The sequence below is a fragment of the Cuculus canorus genome, chromosome 2 (assembly GCF_017976375.1).
Source record: "Cuculus canorus isolate bCucCan1 chromosome 2, bCucCan1.pri, whole genome shotgun sequence".
In the NCBI taxonomy this organism is placed as follows: Eukaryota; Metazoa; Chordata; class Aves; order Cuculiformes; family Cuculidae; genus Cuculus; species Cuculus canorus.
Genome location: NC_071402.1, coordinates 105,163,497 through 105,183,228, shown reverse-complemented (window position 1 = coordinate 105,183,228; position 19,732 = coordinate 105,163,497). Strand labels below are relative to the sequence as shown.

The window sequence follows — 19,732 nt, the reverse complement described above, 5'->3', positions numbered from 1 at the left end:
ATCTGTTACCCTAGAGCTGATTCAGTTATATAGGAATAGTTGAGCCTAATACTGGAAAAGTCGGAAGATGCCACTAGTTGTCAGGAAACCTTGGTTTCAATAGCAGCCTATTTATTTCTCTCATTTTTCCCCAAAGGATCTAACTTATCTTTGCCACTGCACATGTTTGAAAGCTGCTGCCATCAGGTGTGAGATCTAACAAAGCTGTACTGGTCATTATTGAGGGTTGTGGTTTTTATTTTGGAGTTTGGTTGGGGTTTTTTTCAGATGTATCTGCAAGGGAGGAAGGGAATCTTTTAGGATGTGGAAGATGTGGAAATTTCAGAAATTAATTGCTTGCTTTCCTTATAGCATCCTCCACTACTCTTTTATTTGTTTTCCACTCTTCTTACGCAGAGGCTTGCCTTTACTCTTTTACCCTTTTCTTTTTCCACTTTTTCTTCCCTTTTCTAATAAATTTCCTTCACATTTTTTTTGGTTGGTTCATTTCACAGTTTTGAAGAGCTTCTTGATAGGGACATCCAGGATACCTGAGAAGCATGCTGGGCTCTGGCTGCAACCAGCCTTCAGGACCACTTGGGTGCCTCTCAGACAGCTGCCCAATAGAAGTCACTGTGTGAGTCTCAAAGTGGGGTGATCAAAGCTGCCAGACACACACAGGAATGTGGGATCTCCTGCTTTGCTGTGAGGGTGAGCTATGGCTACGACCGAGTCTCAGCTTGCAGGCAGTTTTGCAGCTGCCTTCCTACACTGTGTAATAGGACCCTGTGAATCTTCATGCTTTCTGGAACTGCTGCCACTGAGAGGATGCTCGGAGTTCATATGTTTACTTTTCAGTTGTGCCTTTGTGAGTGACAAATGGAGAGGGAAGTTGCCAAGTTTGTCTTATGTTGTCCTCCCTTTCTGCTGTCAGTGATGCGTCATTGACGGCGGGTCAGCACAAACTGCTTCAGCATCATACAGTTCTGGGATGTATCAAGCTGCTGCAGCAGAAGAGCATAAAATATTAATGCCATGAAGACAGTGGCCAAATTCATACCCCTTTCAGAGGGCAAAATTAACTTCCAGATTTAGCAGTCATTCTCTGTGTCTTGCTGTAGACTGGCAGCACAGCCTGCCCCAAAAGAAGAAGGGAAAAGTTATGTCTTGTTTTCCTCTTTCTAACTGGTTGAGTGACCATGGCCCAAGAAAGTTTTGTTCCAGCTGCTCCAGGAAAGGGGACAAGAGCACAGTGAGAGCTGCTGCTGGAAGGCAGCCTTGTGGCAAAGCCTTTTCTCAGCATGGCTTCCAGCTCCAGCAATGGCAGCAGCAACAGCCCAGCTCTGCTTTCATCTCCTTGCTCATCAGCACTCATACAGCTGCAGACAAACGAGCATGGGGGCTGCTTGTGCACAGAAAGAAGGAAAGGGAGGAGCTCTTTGTCTGGCAGAGGCCAGAAATGTTCCTGGTGGGAATGAGGGGGAGGTGTTTTGCGTGGAAGACACCTGCTTTCATGCAAATGTGTTTGGCAAGGGGAGGGATCTGTGGAGCAGAGGACATGGAGTTTATGCGGGGGTGGAAGCCAACTTCTCTTCCCTTTGGCTGCTGAATGAGAACCACATGGGTTGTGTGTGTATTGTGGGTTATGAACTTCTGCATTGCCTTGCTCTGTTCCACAGAACAGTTTCCCAGGGTTGACTGAAGTGTTTGAGAGTTCTGCACTGATATACATCAAAAGTGACACATCCAACAGAAAACACCTCTGTTGCTAATAGGATATGATTTATTTATTAAGATCTACAATAATTATATTATTATACACACTGTAGCTAATGATTTCTTTGCAGTGACAACACTCACACATTTTGTTGACATACTTTTCCCGTCCTGTCATATTGGATGAGCTTAGGTTCAGAAGTCGTTTGCATCCAATAAGCAGCAGGCCAAATCCTTCACGAGGCTTTCTGTGATGCCCAAATTGCTATAGTGAATTCAGATAACATTGGAGACCGGCTTTTGTAAATGCTGTTTCCCCCCAGCATTCTTTGCCATACTTCAGCTTTGCATACACCTCACTTCAGTCATTTTCAGGTTGAGTCTGGCCCCTATTTTCTTCAGACTGGTCACATTACATATGAGGAGGAGCAGAGAGAGAGCTGAATTTGTTTGTTCTTAAGAGAAGTCTTAGGCAGGATGTTGCCTTTACCTAATGGAAGGTTGTAAGGAAGAAGGAGGCAGACTTTTCTCACAGTGCGTGGTGATGTGACAGCAGAGCATAAGACACAAGTTGCAACAAGAGAAGTTCTGATTAGAACTCAGGAATATTTATTTCTTTCTCAATGGAGTAGTCAAATGTTAAGTTGCCTAGAGAGCTTGTCAGATCTCCATCCTTGGAGATTCTCAAAACTCGTCTGGACATGGCCCTGAGTAGCATTCTCTAAGCTGGTCCTGCTTTGATTGAAGGTCAGATGACTTCAGGAGATCTCTCCCATTGTTGGTTATTCTATGGCAGTTACAATCAGTATTCCCACAACATAGGAAGGCATTTCTCTACTTCTTAAATCAGGCTATAAATCTCTCCAGTTGACTCCTTTCTTCTTAAAATAGGTTGAAAGTAAAAAATCTGTAACTCACTTCTGGAAATAATGGTATTCATAGTGGATTGATATTTGGAAGAATGGGCATTGTTCGCTGCCTTGCTGCTTCTTTATTGGTGTAAAGGGTCATTGGCTTGATTCATTTGTCCAGACACTTTGACAGCAAGACTAATACATTGAGCTGTGCTTCAAATACAGCTTAGCTCAGGGATATGGTTCTCTCTCACACGTGAGCATTACTTATCCACGTAGTTGTACCAACCAAACTATGTTAGAAGAGTGAGGTGTTTCTGAGGCTCTAGGAAGACTGCCTAATGCAATTTCCTGCCTTCAAGGACATCATGGATATGTCAGAATTTAGAGTTTTTCCACTATGTATGCCCTACATTTTTGATCACTCTAGTCATTTCTTAGTGCAAAGAGAAAAGGTGTTAGCAGGAATTTTTTAGTTCTCCTTACAAACAAAACATTTTATTGGAAAGTTTGAATTTGGAGTCTACAGGGACAAAAATCTATACAGAATTATGGGATTCAAACAGTGCCCAGTGGGCCTATCTCACTTATGAACCACCTAGTTATTTCAGTGGATTACAGGGTCTTGCTTAGCTTTTTTGAAGAGGATAATATATTCATGCAGTTGTTGCTGTCAGAGTGCTAAAGCACATTAATACGCTGTGTACAGACCTGTTAGGCTTACAGGGCTGATGCTGTCCTCCAGTAGGCAGCTGCCTGCTGTAAATCTGATCAGAAACCCAGCTTTTTATTAGAGGCTTTTTTTCTGGATGATGGTAGCTCTGGAAAGCACAAAGGTGTTTAGCAACTGCAAGGAGACTTCCTCCCTGCTAACTCGACCAGAGGTCTTTTTGCACGTTGGGGTTGTAAACTGCTGTCATCCTTTGGACCACTTTAAACTTGCTGAGAGACTTGTTAGCACTCAAAGGCTCACTGACATCAAATACCACGTAGTGTCACAGCCAATGTGTGAGCACTTAGTGAGAGACGCCGCAAAAAGCAGTCTTCCCAGAAGGTTACTACATAGGAAGAAAAAATGGCTGCTGCTTAGATGTAGTCCAGCCATCGACCCAGAAAGCACATCCACATTCATGTATGACTGTGTTTAAGTATCTGAAAATCTAAGAATTTATTAAAATAAAGCTTCAAAGAGTGAAGGAAGATCAGAATCTCTAATCAAAGCTTTTCCTCTGCTGCCAAAGCATTGCTGAAGTCTATTAGGCAGAACTGTTGAAACAATGAAAAAGCTGAATCTAATAAAATTTTGGAAGAAAAAGATACCAGACTCTGTTGGAGATACTGATTTGTTGCCTCAATCCTCAATTTTGTTTTAATTGAAAATGGTTGCTCTTAACATCCTTGTTCTAGCTGCTTGTCAAGCTGAAACAGTATTCTGCCCACATAGGGTAGGTTGGGGAATAGGAAATATCTTCAGGCCAACATGAAGACCTCATGCACTTCGTACATGCTGTCATTGAATGTCCTCTTGTCATAAGCCTGTCGATAGTTGCCTTCTAGACTTACTTATGAAGCTAAGCAGCAGGGTTTTTTGGTAATTTAGTTTGTCTTCCAGGGTTTGTTATCTAGAATCTGCTGAAAGAATTTGTAACATTTTCAGTGGGATAAAAAATATTTATTCTGCTCCCTTTTTTAAGGGTTTCTAGGAGAGAAGGTTTTGGAATGAAAAAGTTTTGTCTCCTAGGAATAAATGATGTAAGCAATAAACACTGCTGCAAGATGAGCCAAGAGGAGCTCTCTGCAGACAGAGGGCAATTGCCATATGCCTGCAAAAGGCAAATTCTCCCCTAATTAGAGAATGGCATTGAGAAGGAGGTGTATTACAAGACTAGAATGGCACTGACCAGGATATATGGGAAATATTCTGCATGTGTGTGGCCACAGTCCTTCAGGAGTGTAGCCAGCTGCATAAAGCTCAGCAGGGAGTTGGGCTCTGCTGCCAGAGAAACTGGCTGCTGTTGGGAAGCATCTGATAGAAAAATCCTATGGTGCCAGCACAGTGGCTTAACTAGCTAACAGGATAAGTGGAATATATTGCATTCAAGAGCTGGATAATTCTGTTAACAGAGTGAGGGTTGTAGCTGAAGCCCTGACACTAATTAGGGCTAGATTTTCAAAGTGGTGCCTGGGATTATAGCCATAATTCTGTCAGTGACAATCATGGAGCTCAAATCTCAGCTCATTTCACAATTTGCCCCTTATGTCCCCTTGCACCCTATGTTCCCAAGATGTGGAAGAAGTCAAGTGATAAGGAAAAAGGAAGCACTTAACTCAGTCTGTGTTTATTTGGTGATTTTTTTTCCCAAAACCTATTTCTTTTTAAAATCAGCACTGGGAGGGAAAGGCAGTATTCACCCATTTGCACATCCACTGAGGGCTATTCCCTCTCTGCAGAAGATGACACAATATGAAGCACGAACTTAGCATGATGCCTTATATTCTTTTATTGTGAAAAGACCCTTCACTGCTGAGCTGTGGAGAGTGAAAGCCATTTGTCACTTGGAGAGTTGTTCTGATGTTAAGCCAACAGAACCAGGTTAGGGAAGAGTAATTTTTTTAGGAACTATTCTTGACAGCTGTGCCATGTATATACAAGTCTGCTAAAACAGTAGCTTGAAGCTGATTGCGCTGGCATCCACAAAGCTGCATTGGGCTGGGCAGCTTTGAACCTGTCTTACATCTCAGATGAACTGTGAGGGGTGCATACAGAAGGGACAGAGACGAAAACATCAGCTGCTTCTTTTGCTCGTAACTGGTGGATTCAGGCGATTAACCTTACTTATATTGCTTTAAATCTATGGGCAAGTTTAGGTCCCTTGAAAAGCAGAAATCAGAGAACTGGAGCTCTAAGGAAGCATGCAAGTAGTGCAGCAGTTACTGAACAGCTTGTCTTTTCCCTAGCTCTACAACACCATGTCTTTAGCTCTGACACATCATCTAGAAATATTTTTTCTGTTTGATGGTGCTCAACTTGAGGCTGAATTTGATGCTATTTTTCACATGTGATTTGAATCAAGCACAGGTTACTGCCTTCCCTTTTTGCAATACTCTTGTCTACTGCTTTTCATCCTCAGAGCTGGAGTATACGAACAGAAAATATTTTCCTGCTTTACTTTTGTAGTTTCTAGTTTTCTTTCATTGTAGACTTCCATCTCCCACAGAGGTTTCATACTGCTTGGAAGCATGCTTTGATAAGTTCTTAGATCTGATTTTTTTTAAGAGGAGCTGTTGTGAATATAGTATGGTCCAGGGTAGAGCTGTGCTAATCTATAGAAGCTGACTGTTTAATCTACATTAATTTTCACTGTGGTTACTATCTGTGCTATCAGTGTAAAATATTTTAGGTTTTAATTAACACCTTTTAAAATTGCAACGTGATTGGATGAGTATTAGGTCATGTCTGCAATGTTCACTATGTAAAAAGTGAACAGCAGCTAGAGCAGCGATGTTTCTAATGTCACTGTTTTTTTCCTCTATTTTAAATGTAAGAAATACTGGCCTTTCCAAATAATTTGTATCAGTTATGATCATTAAATGTTACATTTTTGCTACAGAAACTACTGCTAAAGAAGTGCTTTGGATGTCAGTGAAGAGGGAGGTTTCTTAAACCAGATGTTCTTCTATTTAGGAAATTTGCTTAGCTTTCAATCTCTGTGTGGCCACAGGGGTGAAAAATGCCCTTCTGCAGAGGAAAGTGTGTTACAGGATGATAAGTCTGAGGCATAATAGTGTTCATCTATGCTGTGTGTGGGAAAAGGAGTATGTGCTTCTTTCTGTTGGCTGGGCATGTCTAGCTGTGATAGAAGCATGTAATAAAATCATATTAATCCTGTTTCCTACCAGCAGGACTTTTAAAATAATTAATTGGGCTGCACAACATATTATACAAATGTGCTACAAGTGACTTAGTGATGCAAAGCATGCTTTACCAGCATGGTCCACTATTACTGATCACTGTGGTGCCTAAAAGCAGATTTTCTAGTGCATCACTAGGCAATCATGGTTACAACTTCTTCCAGACCTGCATTCGTGCTATGCATATGTCCAAAAGTATTTGCTTCACCATAACCTGGAAGTACAGGGAGGCTGAATAGGGGTACCTGAGTTGTTTGTGCCCTCTAGGCCACTTTACTTTCAGAAGCAAGACTGTCCTCCTTGTTACTTTTCCGTATAGGTAGACTGGTGAAGGGTAAAGTATTTTAAGGGATACTTTTAATTAGGTGTGAGAATCTCTGTTTCTTAGTTTGTGCTTAGGCCAATTTTTTAGTGATGCACTTTGAATTTTGCCTGAGCAAGAGGTGATGGAGTGTAGAACTCTGGGATTTCTTGAGATTATTTTTTTTTCATAACACATACAGTGGCTAAAGAGGGAGGGAGTCTCAAGGGCTCCATTTGCTAGCAAAGCCTGCATGCTTTCTCATTCAGGGTCATGTAACTTCCCTCCAGCATTTGCAGGAACTACTCACAAGGAAAAGTGATACTAGGACGAGACTATTATTTTTAGCTTTCAGTCGTCTTCATCTTCTTTTTTTTCTCTACTCAAAAAATAAAAAGTACTACCAAACATGAACCTTTTCCTGAGCACAGCAAGTCCCAGGAGGCTTAGATCTGGCCTCAGGTACCTCCCCACGTTTCGCAAATAGCCATCACGGGCTGTGGAGATTGTCTTTTGCCATGCTTCAGAGATTGGGAAACTGTAGCAGACTGGAAGATTTTACATCACGTGTGTTTACTGAAGGCTATTTTAAAGGAAGCGCCAATAACGCTCTAACTGCTTGACTGCATGCACATCCATCAGCGACATTAACTGGCTCTGATTACAAGCAAGGAAAGCAAAAGGAGCTTTGAATCTGGCTCAGGAAGCCTTTGGTTTTCTGAGAGATTCAGCTAGGCTTGAATTTGCAGCTCATGTCCCATCTCTTCATGTCTAGATACGACAGAAGTGTGTAATAAAAGCATATTCATGCTTTTCCGCATCAGCAGGACTTACAAAGTAATTAGGCTGGGCTGCACAATGTGCAAACATGACATTAGAAACTAAAGATATTAAACTAATTCAGACTGAGCTCTTACTTCATGGGCATAAAAGAACACCAAAGTTATTGAGAGAAAATGACATTTGTTCCTTGTCATAAGAACGACTTCAAGTCCATAGGATGTCAAGTGACGGAATGAATGTTGTCCTTCTGTCAACTAAGTAAGTCTGAAGTGTCAGTGACAGAGGGTTTTTATACCTCCTGACGACTAAATTCAAAGTTTACTTACAGTGACAGAACTCCCAATGTAATTATATTGTAGCCACCAAAATCAGTCTTGATTTCTTTTGTGATAGTTGGCAAGCAGGAAGAGTATGACACATGCACTTCCCCATCCCAGGCCTCAAGACGCTGTGAACCACGGTTGGAACGCTGACTGGCAAGCATTGGTGACCATGCACTCTCTTTTGCCTTGCCCTACCACTGCTTTTAGCCTCGTCCTCACAACTAGGGACGATCTGGTGTTGCATTAGAAAACAATGAATCCAAACTGCAGCAAATAGCCTTTTTCTTTTCAGAAAATCAGACTTAATGCCAGGAAACTTTTCTCATTGTTTTTAAGTCCCTGTGATGTTCAGTTTGGTCTCAAAAACTTCCCTTCAGCTGGATGACAGGGCAAACATAATGACCTTGATTGGTCAGAGCGTGGAGGGGAGAAGCTTTGCATGCTCCGCTCGCTTAGCACAGCGAGCTAAGTCACACCCTGCTTCTAGTGTAGCTTCCCTTTCTCCCCTGCCATTCCTTCTGACTCCTTGAAATGCCAATATTAAAATGAAATCACTTTCCCAGCCTTCCTAATACCCTTCCCTGGCTACAGCCATGCACTGCTTCCTTTGAGAGAGGACATAGACATGCTGGAGCTCCCTCTGACACATGCCATGCTGTGCCTGAGGACCTGTGTCACGGGCGAGAAGGTGCAGTGTATATCTAGGGAGAGCAACAGACCAGTGCCACCAAACCACTGGAAGACAAAGAGCATGAGTTTGGGGTGGTAGAGCTCTACAGGAGGTGTTTGGCTCAGTTGTATGAAATCTTTAATTGTGCATTGCAGGTCTCAGGCAAACGAAAAGTGCTTCTTTCCTCAGCATTTCTGCTCTGTGTTCCCTTTCTCAGCTGCCCGGACAAGCAGAAAATTTGAAAAGCTTCAGAGAATTGTCGTGGTGTGTTTCAGATTACTAAGGTTAAGTGGTAGGCATTATCAAAACTCCTAGCATTTTCATGTAGCATTGCATCTCAGAGAGTTACAGTGGGATAAACTACAGATTATATAATTAATTTACGTAGTGGGTCTGGTTTTTAGGCCGCATAATTGAGGGGGTGAGCCCTTGACAGGATGGTGTGGAGCACACCTGCTTCACAGAACAGGTGGATCCTTTAGGAGCAAATAAATGTATTCTTCGTTGTTTCATTTACGGGGCTGGGTGTATTATTACTCTCTTTGTATAATACAAGCTTTGCCAGTGCAGGTTTATCTGTACTGGGCATGCTCTGCCTATATCAGGATTTGCAACAATGCTCTAGTATAACTGCCCCAATACAATTTCACTGATGTAGATATGACCGCAAAAAGGTCATTTAATAGCAACATATTTTTAAGTTGTGGACAGGCCAGTATCTGCAGGGCCCCATCAGATCCACCTGTCTCTTCAAAGCATAGACTGTTAAACTATTGATACTGATTTTGTGGCAGATCTGAAAACCTCAGAGAAATGTTTAAGGACTGGAAGAAGCACATGTTTTGCAAATGTACATGTGGGTCAGTTGGCCTAGTAACCATCCTGGGCTAAATCGCGAAAAGACCATATGTCATAAGCATTAAGAGATAACGTCTAATAAATGTGAGGCTGTGACATAGTATGAAAAATATACTTTGACAAGGAAATGTTTTTCTTTCTTGACGGAATCACAACTTTTGTCTGGTAAAGGTTACTGAGTTCTTGTGAAATTCTCATAGCCACATATAATATTCTGATTTAAATGTGTTTCTATCCGGAAATCACTGATGACTTCAATAAAAATATTGAAACCTGCTTAGCTGAGAAGGCCAAAAAGCCAATTGCAACTAATTAGCTGTGATCCAACAGGGATATTTCTACTGGAATTTCCTTGTAGTCCCATTTTACTTAGCACACTTTTCCCCCATTTATATAGACTGTAAGAAATTTTATTATTATTAGATAATTATTGTGATTATTATGATAAAAAAATCAGGTCCAACAGAGCCCGTTTTTATTATAATGATGTCTAGATTCAACCTGTGTATTTATGACCCAGGCCTCATCTGTATCTTGACCTACCCACTGTGCGTGATATTTAATCCCTGCTAGCTGGGTTACAGTGTCCCTTTGCCCAGGTTTTGAACTCTCTGAGGGCAAAGAGCAGCTTGTTTACTGAGTTAAGCTTGAATGCACAATATTTAATATACTGAGAAGTGAGTCACAGTGGAGTGAGGCTTCAGTCACTGCTTTCTGGCACAAATTGTAAATTCGCTGCATAAATGCTCCTTTCTCTGTAGCCTGAAAGCCAAACAGCAAGAGTGGCGAGGAGCTGTGGCTTCCTGGGAGCAGAGTAGCACTTAGTTTGGCTCCAAAGACAGTGGGAGATAGTAGCACCACCTCCCTACTGCACTTGGAGCCCAACTCCTAGCAGCATCTCCTCTGCTCTACTCAGGGAAACAGCGGTGAAAACTGCTGATGGGGGGTTCAAAGGCTGGCTCAAAGGCATTCTGTCTTCCCAGAATCACAGCCAGAACTGGTGGTTTGGGTCCTAATTTGCACTGCAGCAGCCCAGTAATAATCTTGCTTAACTGCAGACTGATATTAAAACCTAAAATGTAGAGTACCAAGGATCAGCTACGGATTTTTAAAAAAACATTTTTCCAGGTTACCCTCAATGCTTATTGTTATCACAATTCACAGCTGGTTTTGCACAGGGTATTAGTAACTTCTTGAAAGTCTTTCTTACATGTATGCAGTAAACTTTCTGGAACAAGTTTTTCTACACTAGTAATAAGGTGCTGTAAGGACAAAAGTTGTTTTTAGAGACATCCCTGTCTGTATGTGCTACTTTTAACTTCTACGTAATCAGCGGTTCATTTTTGTGTGAGGAACTGCTATACTAATATACAGTAATATTTTTGTATCGTTCTGTTTTCCTAAGGAGAAGTCTCAAGGAAGGGATGAATTAGGCCACTGCTGATTAAATTACTACCTGGGCAAAAAGCATTTTGATTAATGGACATCTAATTAATTCTCAGTTGCAAAACTAAGAATCTGCAGGAAAGACAGACTAAGCAATTTGTCTGTTTGAGAGTTGCTGGAAACTCCACTCTCTCACCGTTATTTTTCTTCCAGCAGATTTTTAAAAGCATCACCAATGAAGATTCCATCCAGGGACAAGGAAGTCGGAGATTGATAAGTTTCTCATTGTCAGGTAAGTTACTACTAATGTGAAAGCTTTAAGCCCATAGAGTGGGAAATTGAAGTTACTAAAATCTTTCTTGTGTATGTGGGTGTATGTATGTATGTAGATATTTGTGCATGTTTTTTTGCCTTGTTCTAGAAGTGGTGCTGAGACAGAGAATTAATATCTATGATTATTGCCACACACTTCTTTCTTCAAAGGGAGTTATATGCTAAAGTGTCTTATTCAAGTAGAGTTTTGGGGCCATGTTGGTTTTCCTGTTTACAATTAAATGTGGTAGTATGTATGTACGTCAAGCAAAGCAAGATCAAAGGCATGAGCTTTGCTTAGGGAGCAAAATGTGATTTGTGGCAGTCCTCTGTTTGTTGGAGAGCATGTTCCATGGTCTTGGTCTGGACCTGAGGCAGATCCATGTGCCATGGTACACAAGCTTGTGTGTGTTGCTCAGCAGTGACTCTCGGATTTCTTGAGCCAGAAGACTGCTCTCAGTCCTCTAAATTTTCTGAAGAATGTTCAGCTTCATTACTTGGTAAGTCACTGTAGGTTTTAAAGGCTTTTATCGTTCCACGAAGCAGTTTTGGACCATTTGGTCTGGCTTTGGGAACAATCTGTAAATCAATTCTGTAGAAAAATCAGTTTACCAAAAGGTAGGGTAAGCAAAGTTCTCATTTTGGAGTTTCATGCTTGCTATTTGGTTTCCGTGCTTTTTAGCTCCTGCAAGACAAAGATGCTGAACTTAACTTGGAAATTCTTTGAGGAAGTAGCACAAAGAAAAGAGAATTACCCTAGTTCAACATTTTTACAAGCATAGGCTTTTCTGTATGTGACAGCATTGCATCCCATGATTGGTTTGGCCATATGATTTATTTCAGGCTTCTCTCTAAATTGTGTTAAAATTAACTAGGACTTCTACATTTCTCTAAAAGCGAGCATGCAAGTCAGTGCTTTTCCAAATATAGTGTGGTTCTTGAGAGGTTGTATATGCTGTGCGGCAGGTCAGGCAGACCGCAGATGGAGCTCTTTTAATGCATCACTTATTTTTGCTGGGTTGGACACTGGGCACCCACCCAGTCACATTAATTTGATAAAACCATGGGTATGGCTTAACAGAAATGAAGAAGTCTAGCTAATGTACTTTAGTGTTCTTAAATAACCTTACACTGAAAATGATGCCTAGAATTAGTACCATTCTTCATTCTCTCAAATTCTTTGGCCTAGTAGACCAAGAGATGTCAAGAATAATAATTTGTGAGACTGCTAAAAAATGTTGTCTCAGCGGGCCCTTTCATAAACTAAACTATCTAATTTACAGCTTGATTCAAAGTATATGAAGACCATGCCATGGTAATACATTTGGGATATCTTATTCTAGTGGTTCATAAGCAATTCATTTACATTTATATCACATCCCTATTAACAGCATCATTACAGCCAGGTATTTGAAAGGCTTTGAGCTCACAATTATTTTATCAAAAATATGTTATCAAAATAGCTCAATTTCAGTCTTTCTGAAATGTACAGATTAACACATCACAGGGATTTATTTATTACCTTCTTACTTAGTCAACAACAACAAAAAGATGCTGTTATGTCTCTCAAAATAAAATTATTGCTGTTCCTGTATCTATTACGCTAGATAATAAAATGCAAATCAAATCAGGCCTTCCAGAGGCATCAGAAGGAACTGAGATTCTTTTCCATTTGCGCTGCTATCACAGTTTTAACCTCTCTATTGTTACAAGTTCTTTCAGCTCATACAACCTTCTGCTTTCCAATACATATATATGTTTTGGTATAGTCACCTTCAGTGACAGTATACTGAAGTGCTCCTGGTCACCTTTAGTGACAGTTAGGTTTCCAAATTATGATTGATTTAGTCGTCAGTGTAAGACATTAGTCTGACTGGGTACCCTTATGTTAGGCCCTGCACCAACAGAGAGCCTTGTGCCCTAAGCAGTTTGTAATCTAAAGAATGTGAGAAGAGCTATGCTTTCTGCCATATGAATTTTTAAAAAGAAAAAAAAATTGGAATTGGAGAGGAAAAATCTCAAAGTAGGACGAATCCCAAGAAATGCTGAACAACATCAGTCCATTTCAGCTGACTTGTATTGCTTGCTCTGCTGCCTAGACACTCCAGTGAGACCCTATGAACTGTGCAGAAACAGTTTCTTTCTAAAAGTTGGTGACAAAGTGCTTTATTCATTCTGTAGTTTAATTGAGTATTTGCTTGGACAAAATCCAACTGTTTTCACTGGAAGCTTTGCCTGAGAAAATATTTCTGGATTGAATAAAAATATCAAACAAAGAGAAAAGTACGAACTGATACTGATGCTTCAGAGTAAAAGAAAATTGCTAGCTTCTTGGGAACAGAAATAGCTGAAAGTCGACATCAGTAATTTTGTTTGCTTCATATTTGCTTCTTTGGAAACTGAAAGTTAGTCCTGTGAAACATTAATTCAGATTAATAGGTTCATTAGCAACACTGATCTCAATGAAGATAATTTCCTATGGTTACGTTTCTTAAACATTTATGTGACTTAATTATTATAGCTTCCATTATTTAAAATACCAAGAGAAATATTGTAAGCCTAATTTAGCTAGATTAAATAGAGTCTTGAAGGAAAGCTGTGCAGTCACTTTGTATTTACTTTCTGACGTGACTTTTCTGCTGTTACCAGTGAATGTCACACTTCTGATGAGGTGGCTGAAAGTGTCAGAGCTCTCTTGCATGAAGTACAGAAAGAAGAAATGTGCTAAGCTTCCCGAGATGTACCAGTCATTTCACTGAAGGTTCAGGTTTTAGCAGTGGTATAACACATTCGCTGAGAGCCCTTGAAGCCATCCTGTTGGCTGGTATATTTAGAAAGTGTTACGAGGGTTGCGTGGTATGCCTCCTAGCTATATGTTGGATCAAGTAACTTTTTTCAAGCTTTAGTATTTCACATATCCTATGTGTTCGCCTGCTCTGTATTTATAAGTGTTCTTATGGAACAAATGACCAGAAGATCTGAATATTTCACCAACTTTCAGGCACTTATCCTTATTTTACTCCTCAGGGAAATGTTATTTTTGTGTGGCTTTCAGACCAGACAGGTAACATCAGTTGACAGTTTATGGAAGTCAGAGTATAAATCACAACTTAAAATAGTATGAGGACTGCTAAGGGTCATTTTGGCAATAGTTGTTACCGTGAAATGCTTGATCAGAATGCAGATATGTAGCATGCTTTATCTCCCAACTGTTTTTTTTTAAATCCTCGTGACTGACTTTCACACGAGTTCTAGCCACTAGATTTTGTTTGTCGAATATTGCTATAAACTTGCCTCTTCTTGTGCCCTCCCCAGCTCTAGCAAATTATCATACTTATATTCTTTATAAACCTCAGATACTAATCACTGAACTTTTTCTTACTTGTCAGAGCTTGTGTGGAAGTGAGGTGACTTTCTACTCCCTTCAGAACACTTGTGCCTCCAAAGTACTGCAGTGCTCTAGAATAACAGATTTAAAGGCCTCAAAAGGCTTTGGATCCACTACTCCGTTATCCTATATAACACAGGCTGCCTTGCTCCATGGTGTGGAGCTTTGTGTGATTTTTGCTCAGGCATATCTTACAGGATAGCAATAGATGGTACTTTGCTCCAGTGGTTGATAGCTTGCAGTGAAAAAAACTCCCTCTCACTGTGTTAAGCTGTTCACAGTAGCTGTTCAGGCTTCTTCTGTGTTTTCCTTCTTGATGAAGACAATTTAAAAAGTAACCATTTCAGCCATTTTTTAATAATTAATTTCTCTACTCCGTTTCATTTATTAAAGGACCTGTTTTCTTCCCGATACCTCTGCCACTGCCCTTTACTTGCACAAATGAGAATCTCTTTCATTTTCCCTTGTAGCATTTCCAGCTCAAAAAATTCCTTTATCTTTTTTTTCCACTGTCTTTAATACTTGCCTGGGAGCCTCTTGTGACAGAAATGTTTTGGCTTATCTGCTCCACATAATCTTTTTTCTAGATCTCAGATCTTTAAACATCTTCTTGTGCATCTACACCAGCCAGACATCAGCCTTTATGGAAGGGGAACCCTGAATTTGAAACAAATTTATAGTTCTCTTGGGGACGGGAGCAGGCAGCAGTTAGTGTAAACCATTTTTCTGAAACTAAGTGAGCCTAGCTGGATTAGAATGCATGTACTTACAATTATTTGAAGTCTTCAGCAGTGAAACAGTCTGTGGTTGCTCTGATTCCTTCCTCTTGTCATCTTCATGAGAGACAGCCTGACATTATTAAACTGATAGATGTGTATAACCTCTTTGACGCTAAAGTGTGATTTGTGAGTAAATGGGAACCGACATATGGTGTATTAATAACTTATTTTAGGAGACTGGATGAAAATATACCTTTGCAAAGCATAGATGAGTTATCTTGGTAGCATTTTCTTGTATGCCTCCACAAAACACACTGTAAAACTGCAGTGTACAGAAAAACACAATCAAGCCTTCTAGAATTCATTGGTTTTGTCAAAGATTTAGATTCAGTTAACCTTAAACCATCATGTAAGTATTTAATATCTTCAGAACCTTTTCTTCTGAAAACAATACAGGTAAGAGAGCAATATTTTCATTTGGGGAAGCAGAATACCATTGAGCTGTTACACAGAAGTAGTAAGAGAGTTCCCGAGCCTTTGGTTACAAGCAGTTACAGCAACCATAGGTCCCACTTCAAATTAAATGGACTTGTTCTGGATATCTGCAGATGCCCATGTAGTTTTATTCAGAGCCTTTGTATTTTTGATGCTAAGTTTTTCATGGTGCTGGGAGTTTGTGGTGAGATATGCTAGTATAACTGGGGCATCTGTCCTTGAGAAAGCTATTTCTGCTATCCCTATGCAGCTTTGGACATTAAAAATTGAAGTTTTCTAACTGACATTTTTACAAAATTTATTGTATTATGCAAATTAAGCAAGAAGATGACACAAACAAGATTTCCTGTTGTGTGCTTAGGTAAATAGTTTTTTCTTCTCCACATGCAAAAATTAGACTACTAAGTAAGTTTAGAAGTACCTTCACTTTCATGTCTGTGTTTAATTCCCATAAATGGAAAGTAGCTGGTAGGTCATCATAATATGTATGTTCTTTATGATACATAATATATAAGTATATATAATTGAGTGCTAGTTACTCTCTTTTCTGTCTATCACCAGACTATTTCTTTGCGCAGCGGTACCCATAGATAGCATGGTCTCACTTTGAAGGAAAAAAAAATCAGAAACATGTACAGCAATAAATATTTCAGCTTCAGAATCTTTTGAGGAAACATCAGAGAGAAAGAAAATAAGATCCCAGAGGTCGTTCTCTCTTCTCATATGTTAGCAGCCTGACACTATTACACTGCTATGCCTTGTCATTCATAGTGCTTTTGCAATCTTCATTTCTATTTCTGGAATGTATTTCTAACAGTACAACTTCCAAAGCAAAAGAGTTTGCCATATAGGATTTCAGCAGGGCTGATAGGCGAGATACGTGCTGGTTACAGAGATTGTATACTCAGAAAATAAAATAAAAAAAAAAATCAATGTTATCAGTTCAAACTAGATAGTTTTCTTTGTGCAGCCCTGTTCCTAGGACCAAGGCAGTACATACTGTCAGCGAAGTACTTTCAAATAGGCTGTTAGCAATATGCTCTATTTTTTTGGTTAATTGTTAGAGAATGTCACAAGAATGAGATTCTTAAAATGCAGTCTGTTTCAGTACCATCTGTCCAACAGCTTTGGGATATCTGCAACATTAATTGTGTGCTGGGATAGATGATTAAGACCAACCAGAACAAATAAATGGTTATTTTTAAGTTGCATGTTTTATGGTGTTGGCTATTACTATAGGTTAAGGAAACAGAATACAACTGGGTGAATCTTATCCCTGTTCTTGATATAGCTGTTTTCTGGAGAAAAGGATGATGTTGGTGTGGGAGGTGTATAATGTTTTAATTCCTCCAGGATATCTGCTGGAAGGTTTTAAATGATGTCCCGCAACCTTCCAGAATAATTGAATTTTTAATCAGAAGAGAATGAAAAGACTGTGAAAATTAATATTTTCAAAACCTGCCTAAAAGAAAAAAATATGTGTTTAAATTGAATGTTTAGGTATACCTCTAAGCAGTTTTGGAAATTATCTTGACTAATACTTTGTACAGTTTCAATATAGCAAGAGAAAGTAGCCAGAATAGAGTTCTGTGCATATAAAGCCTAAAACAGAGAAGGAGAATCACCATCCAAAGGGTGGTAAAAAATATTAGCTACTGGACTCGCTCATATGAATAAGTGCTTGTATTTTCCAAAGAAAGCTTAGAAATGCATTTGGATAGAAGTGAAGGTCAGAGGCTTTTAGTTTGTATTCTTGAACCAGAAGTAATGATATACCTCTAGATTGGTTGCATTTCATTGGTTTCACAGGGACAAACCCTAATGGGCCTTATGTCTTTCTTTAGAACATTTCAAGTAAATTTTGAAATAAGTGTTTGGGGACTTTTTTGTCTGCACAACTCATATTGCACTCCCCAGGAATTCCCTGGGAATTCTGCAGCTAGAAAGCCATACTTAAAAACCGGACATTATGTACAAGAGTTTTATAAATTACTACAGGTGAAGTTACCCACTCAGGATGGAGATGTTTTAAAGTGGCAAAAATGTAAGATGGTCTAAAAGCTAAGATTCACAGAAAGATAAAATTATTACCCAGGAGTAGTGACGTTGGGTACCAAATGCCGTGCCTGTGTGATTGAATTAATTGATCTCTTTTTCAAAGTAGTCATGCCACTGCATTCAAGGTCCGCAAGTACTTAGCTCCTTAGAAAAATCAGCAGATCACTTAAATTAAGTTGAATAAATATTGATTTAGAGGCCAGATCACTTCGCACAATCAGATTGTAAAATCTACAGTTTTGTTATATAATCATTTCTAAATTCTAAATCACAAGATCTTTGTGGTTTGGCTTTATATTACATCACAAGAAACATACTGAATTTTTTCATATTCCTGTCATATTATTTGGATTCCTTACCGGTTTCCCTTATGCTTCTTCTAACGTCGCAGAGAGGTACCTGGAAAAATAATAAGATTATTTACCTTCTTTCAGATTTCCAGGCTTTCGGTCTGAAGAAAGGAATGTTCTTCAATCCAGATCCTTATCTGAAGATTTCCATCCAACCAGGAAAACATAGCATCTTCCCAGCGCTTCCTCACCATGGACAGGAGAAGAGATCTAAGATCATGTGTAATACTGTTAACCCAATCTGGCAAGGAGAGGTAAGCAGTCTGAGTGGTGAGCTGAGACTTTTCTTAAAATGTGGAAATGACTCTAGCGGTAGCCTTCTTTTTTTTTCTTTTTTTAATTCCTTTCCTGGATAAAAAGTCATTGACCTAGCTGTGCTTGATATATTTCATGACTTCTTGCCTTAATGCAAAAGGCATAGTTAGCTACAAAGATGAATGATACATTCAAACTTGCATTATAGATTGTATTTTGTGGATGTGATTTATGAAGTTGTTAATTACTGAAGGCAGGCATAACCCAGAACTGAAAAATAAACTTAGGGAGTGTGAAAGACTGCTGCTAGATTGGCATAGTATTCTTACACAGAGAGGAGACATTACATAAAGCAGAACAGGCATTGTATGCAAATAAAAAGAATCTATATGATTGAAAGGTGTCAATGGTAATGTAAATTAAAGGCAGCTTTGGCACATTTGCCCATCACCTTGAAGAAATACTCTCCAGACTGCTGCTTCTTGTTGGAAGGGCTTAGAAGGTATTAATGAGATCTGAGAGTTCAATTGCTGCCTGCTGTTTTTAAATTACACGCGAAATGGAAACAGACAGCAAAGAATAAGGAATCTCTTTCAAATTAAAGGAGCCCAGCATAACGGGTGCGATTTACTGGTGTTCTCTGTCAGAGAAATATCTCCACTGCAGCAAAGAGTAAAAGTAAATAAATAGACTAAATAGATCTATTCAAATTAAAATGCAAATTGTAAAGTAGTTTAGGGATAATTAGGTCAAATTGTACGGACATGAAAGTGTGAGGGGTGGGGGTGGGAAAAGAGCAGAAATGCCACTGAATATTTCTACCTGGCGGAGGATGGTCAAGAAATGAGGTACCACGTCAGATTATGTGATAGGTAAGCCTGTGTGGGGGAGGTTACATGGCAGGGGCATGACCTTGAAACTAGTCTGAGAAAAACGTCTTCTAACAGGACTTAATTAAGTGGAAGGCCCTGTCCTGAGGCATGAGATGCATCTGGTTGAGGGGTCCCAGGTCAATCTGAGGAGCTGGAACTAACATGGAGGATGTGGGAGTTGGCAGAGATCTTTCATTAAAGTGCGTAAGACACAGGCCTAGAGGCAGGCAGGCACAGAGGGGAAACTGCTGCATGTATGTCACTCTCAGTATGAGTGATTGTGGGAGCTGGCAGCAAATGTGAATGCCAGGAGTTGGCACTCAAAGGAAGACCCAAGGTGTGTCTGTGGTCTCACTGCTCTGTATCAGCCAGAGTTAATTGCTGAGGTGGTGTGCAGGTTGTCCGTATTCGAAAATAGATGCAAAAGCTGGGCTGATAGATGCTGAAAACAGGCTTTTTAGAAGCACTCAGTACTGGTCAGAAGTCTTCTCTTGACAAAGG

General features: G+C 39.8%; 1 protein-coding gene across 1 annotated transcript in view; it reads left to right on the top strand.

Annotated features, from left to right (window-relative positions):
* Positions 1-19,732, top strand: part of HECW1 (HECT, C2 and WW domain containing E3 ubiquitin protein ligase 1) — a 261,686-nt gene that overhangs the window by 156,289 nt on the left and 85,665 nt on the right. The window contains 2 exon segments of the mRNA XM_054057319.1: positions 10,999-11,074; positions 18,189-18,358. Coding sequence (XP_053913294.1) covers positions 10,999-11,074; positions 18,189-18,358 — 246 coding nt within the window.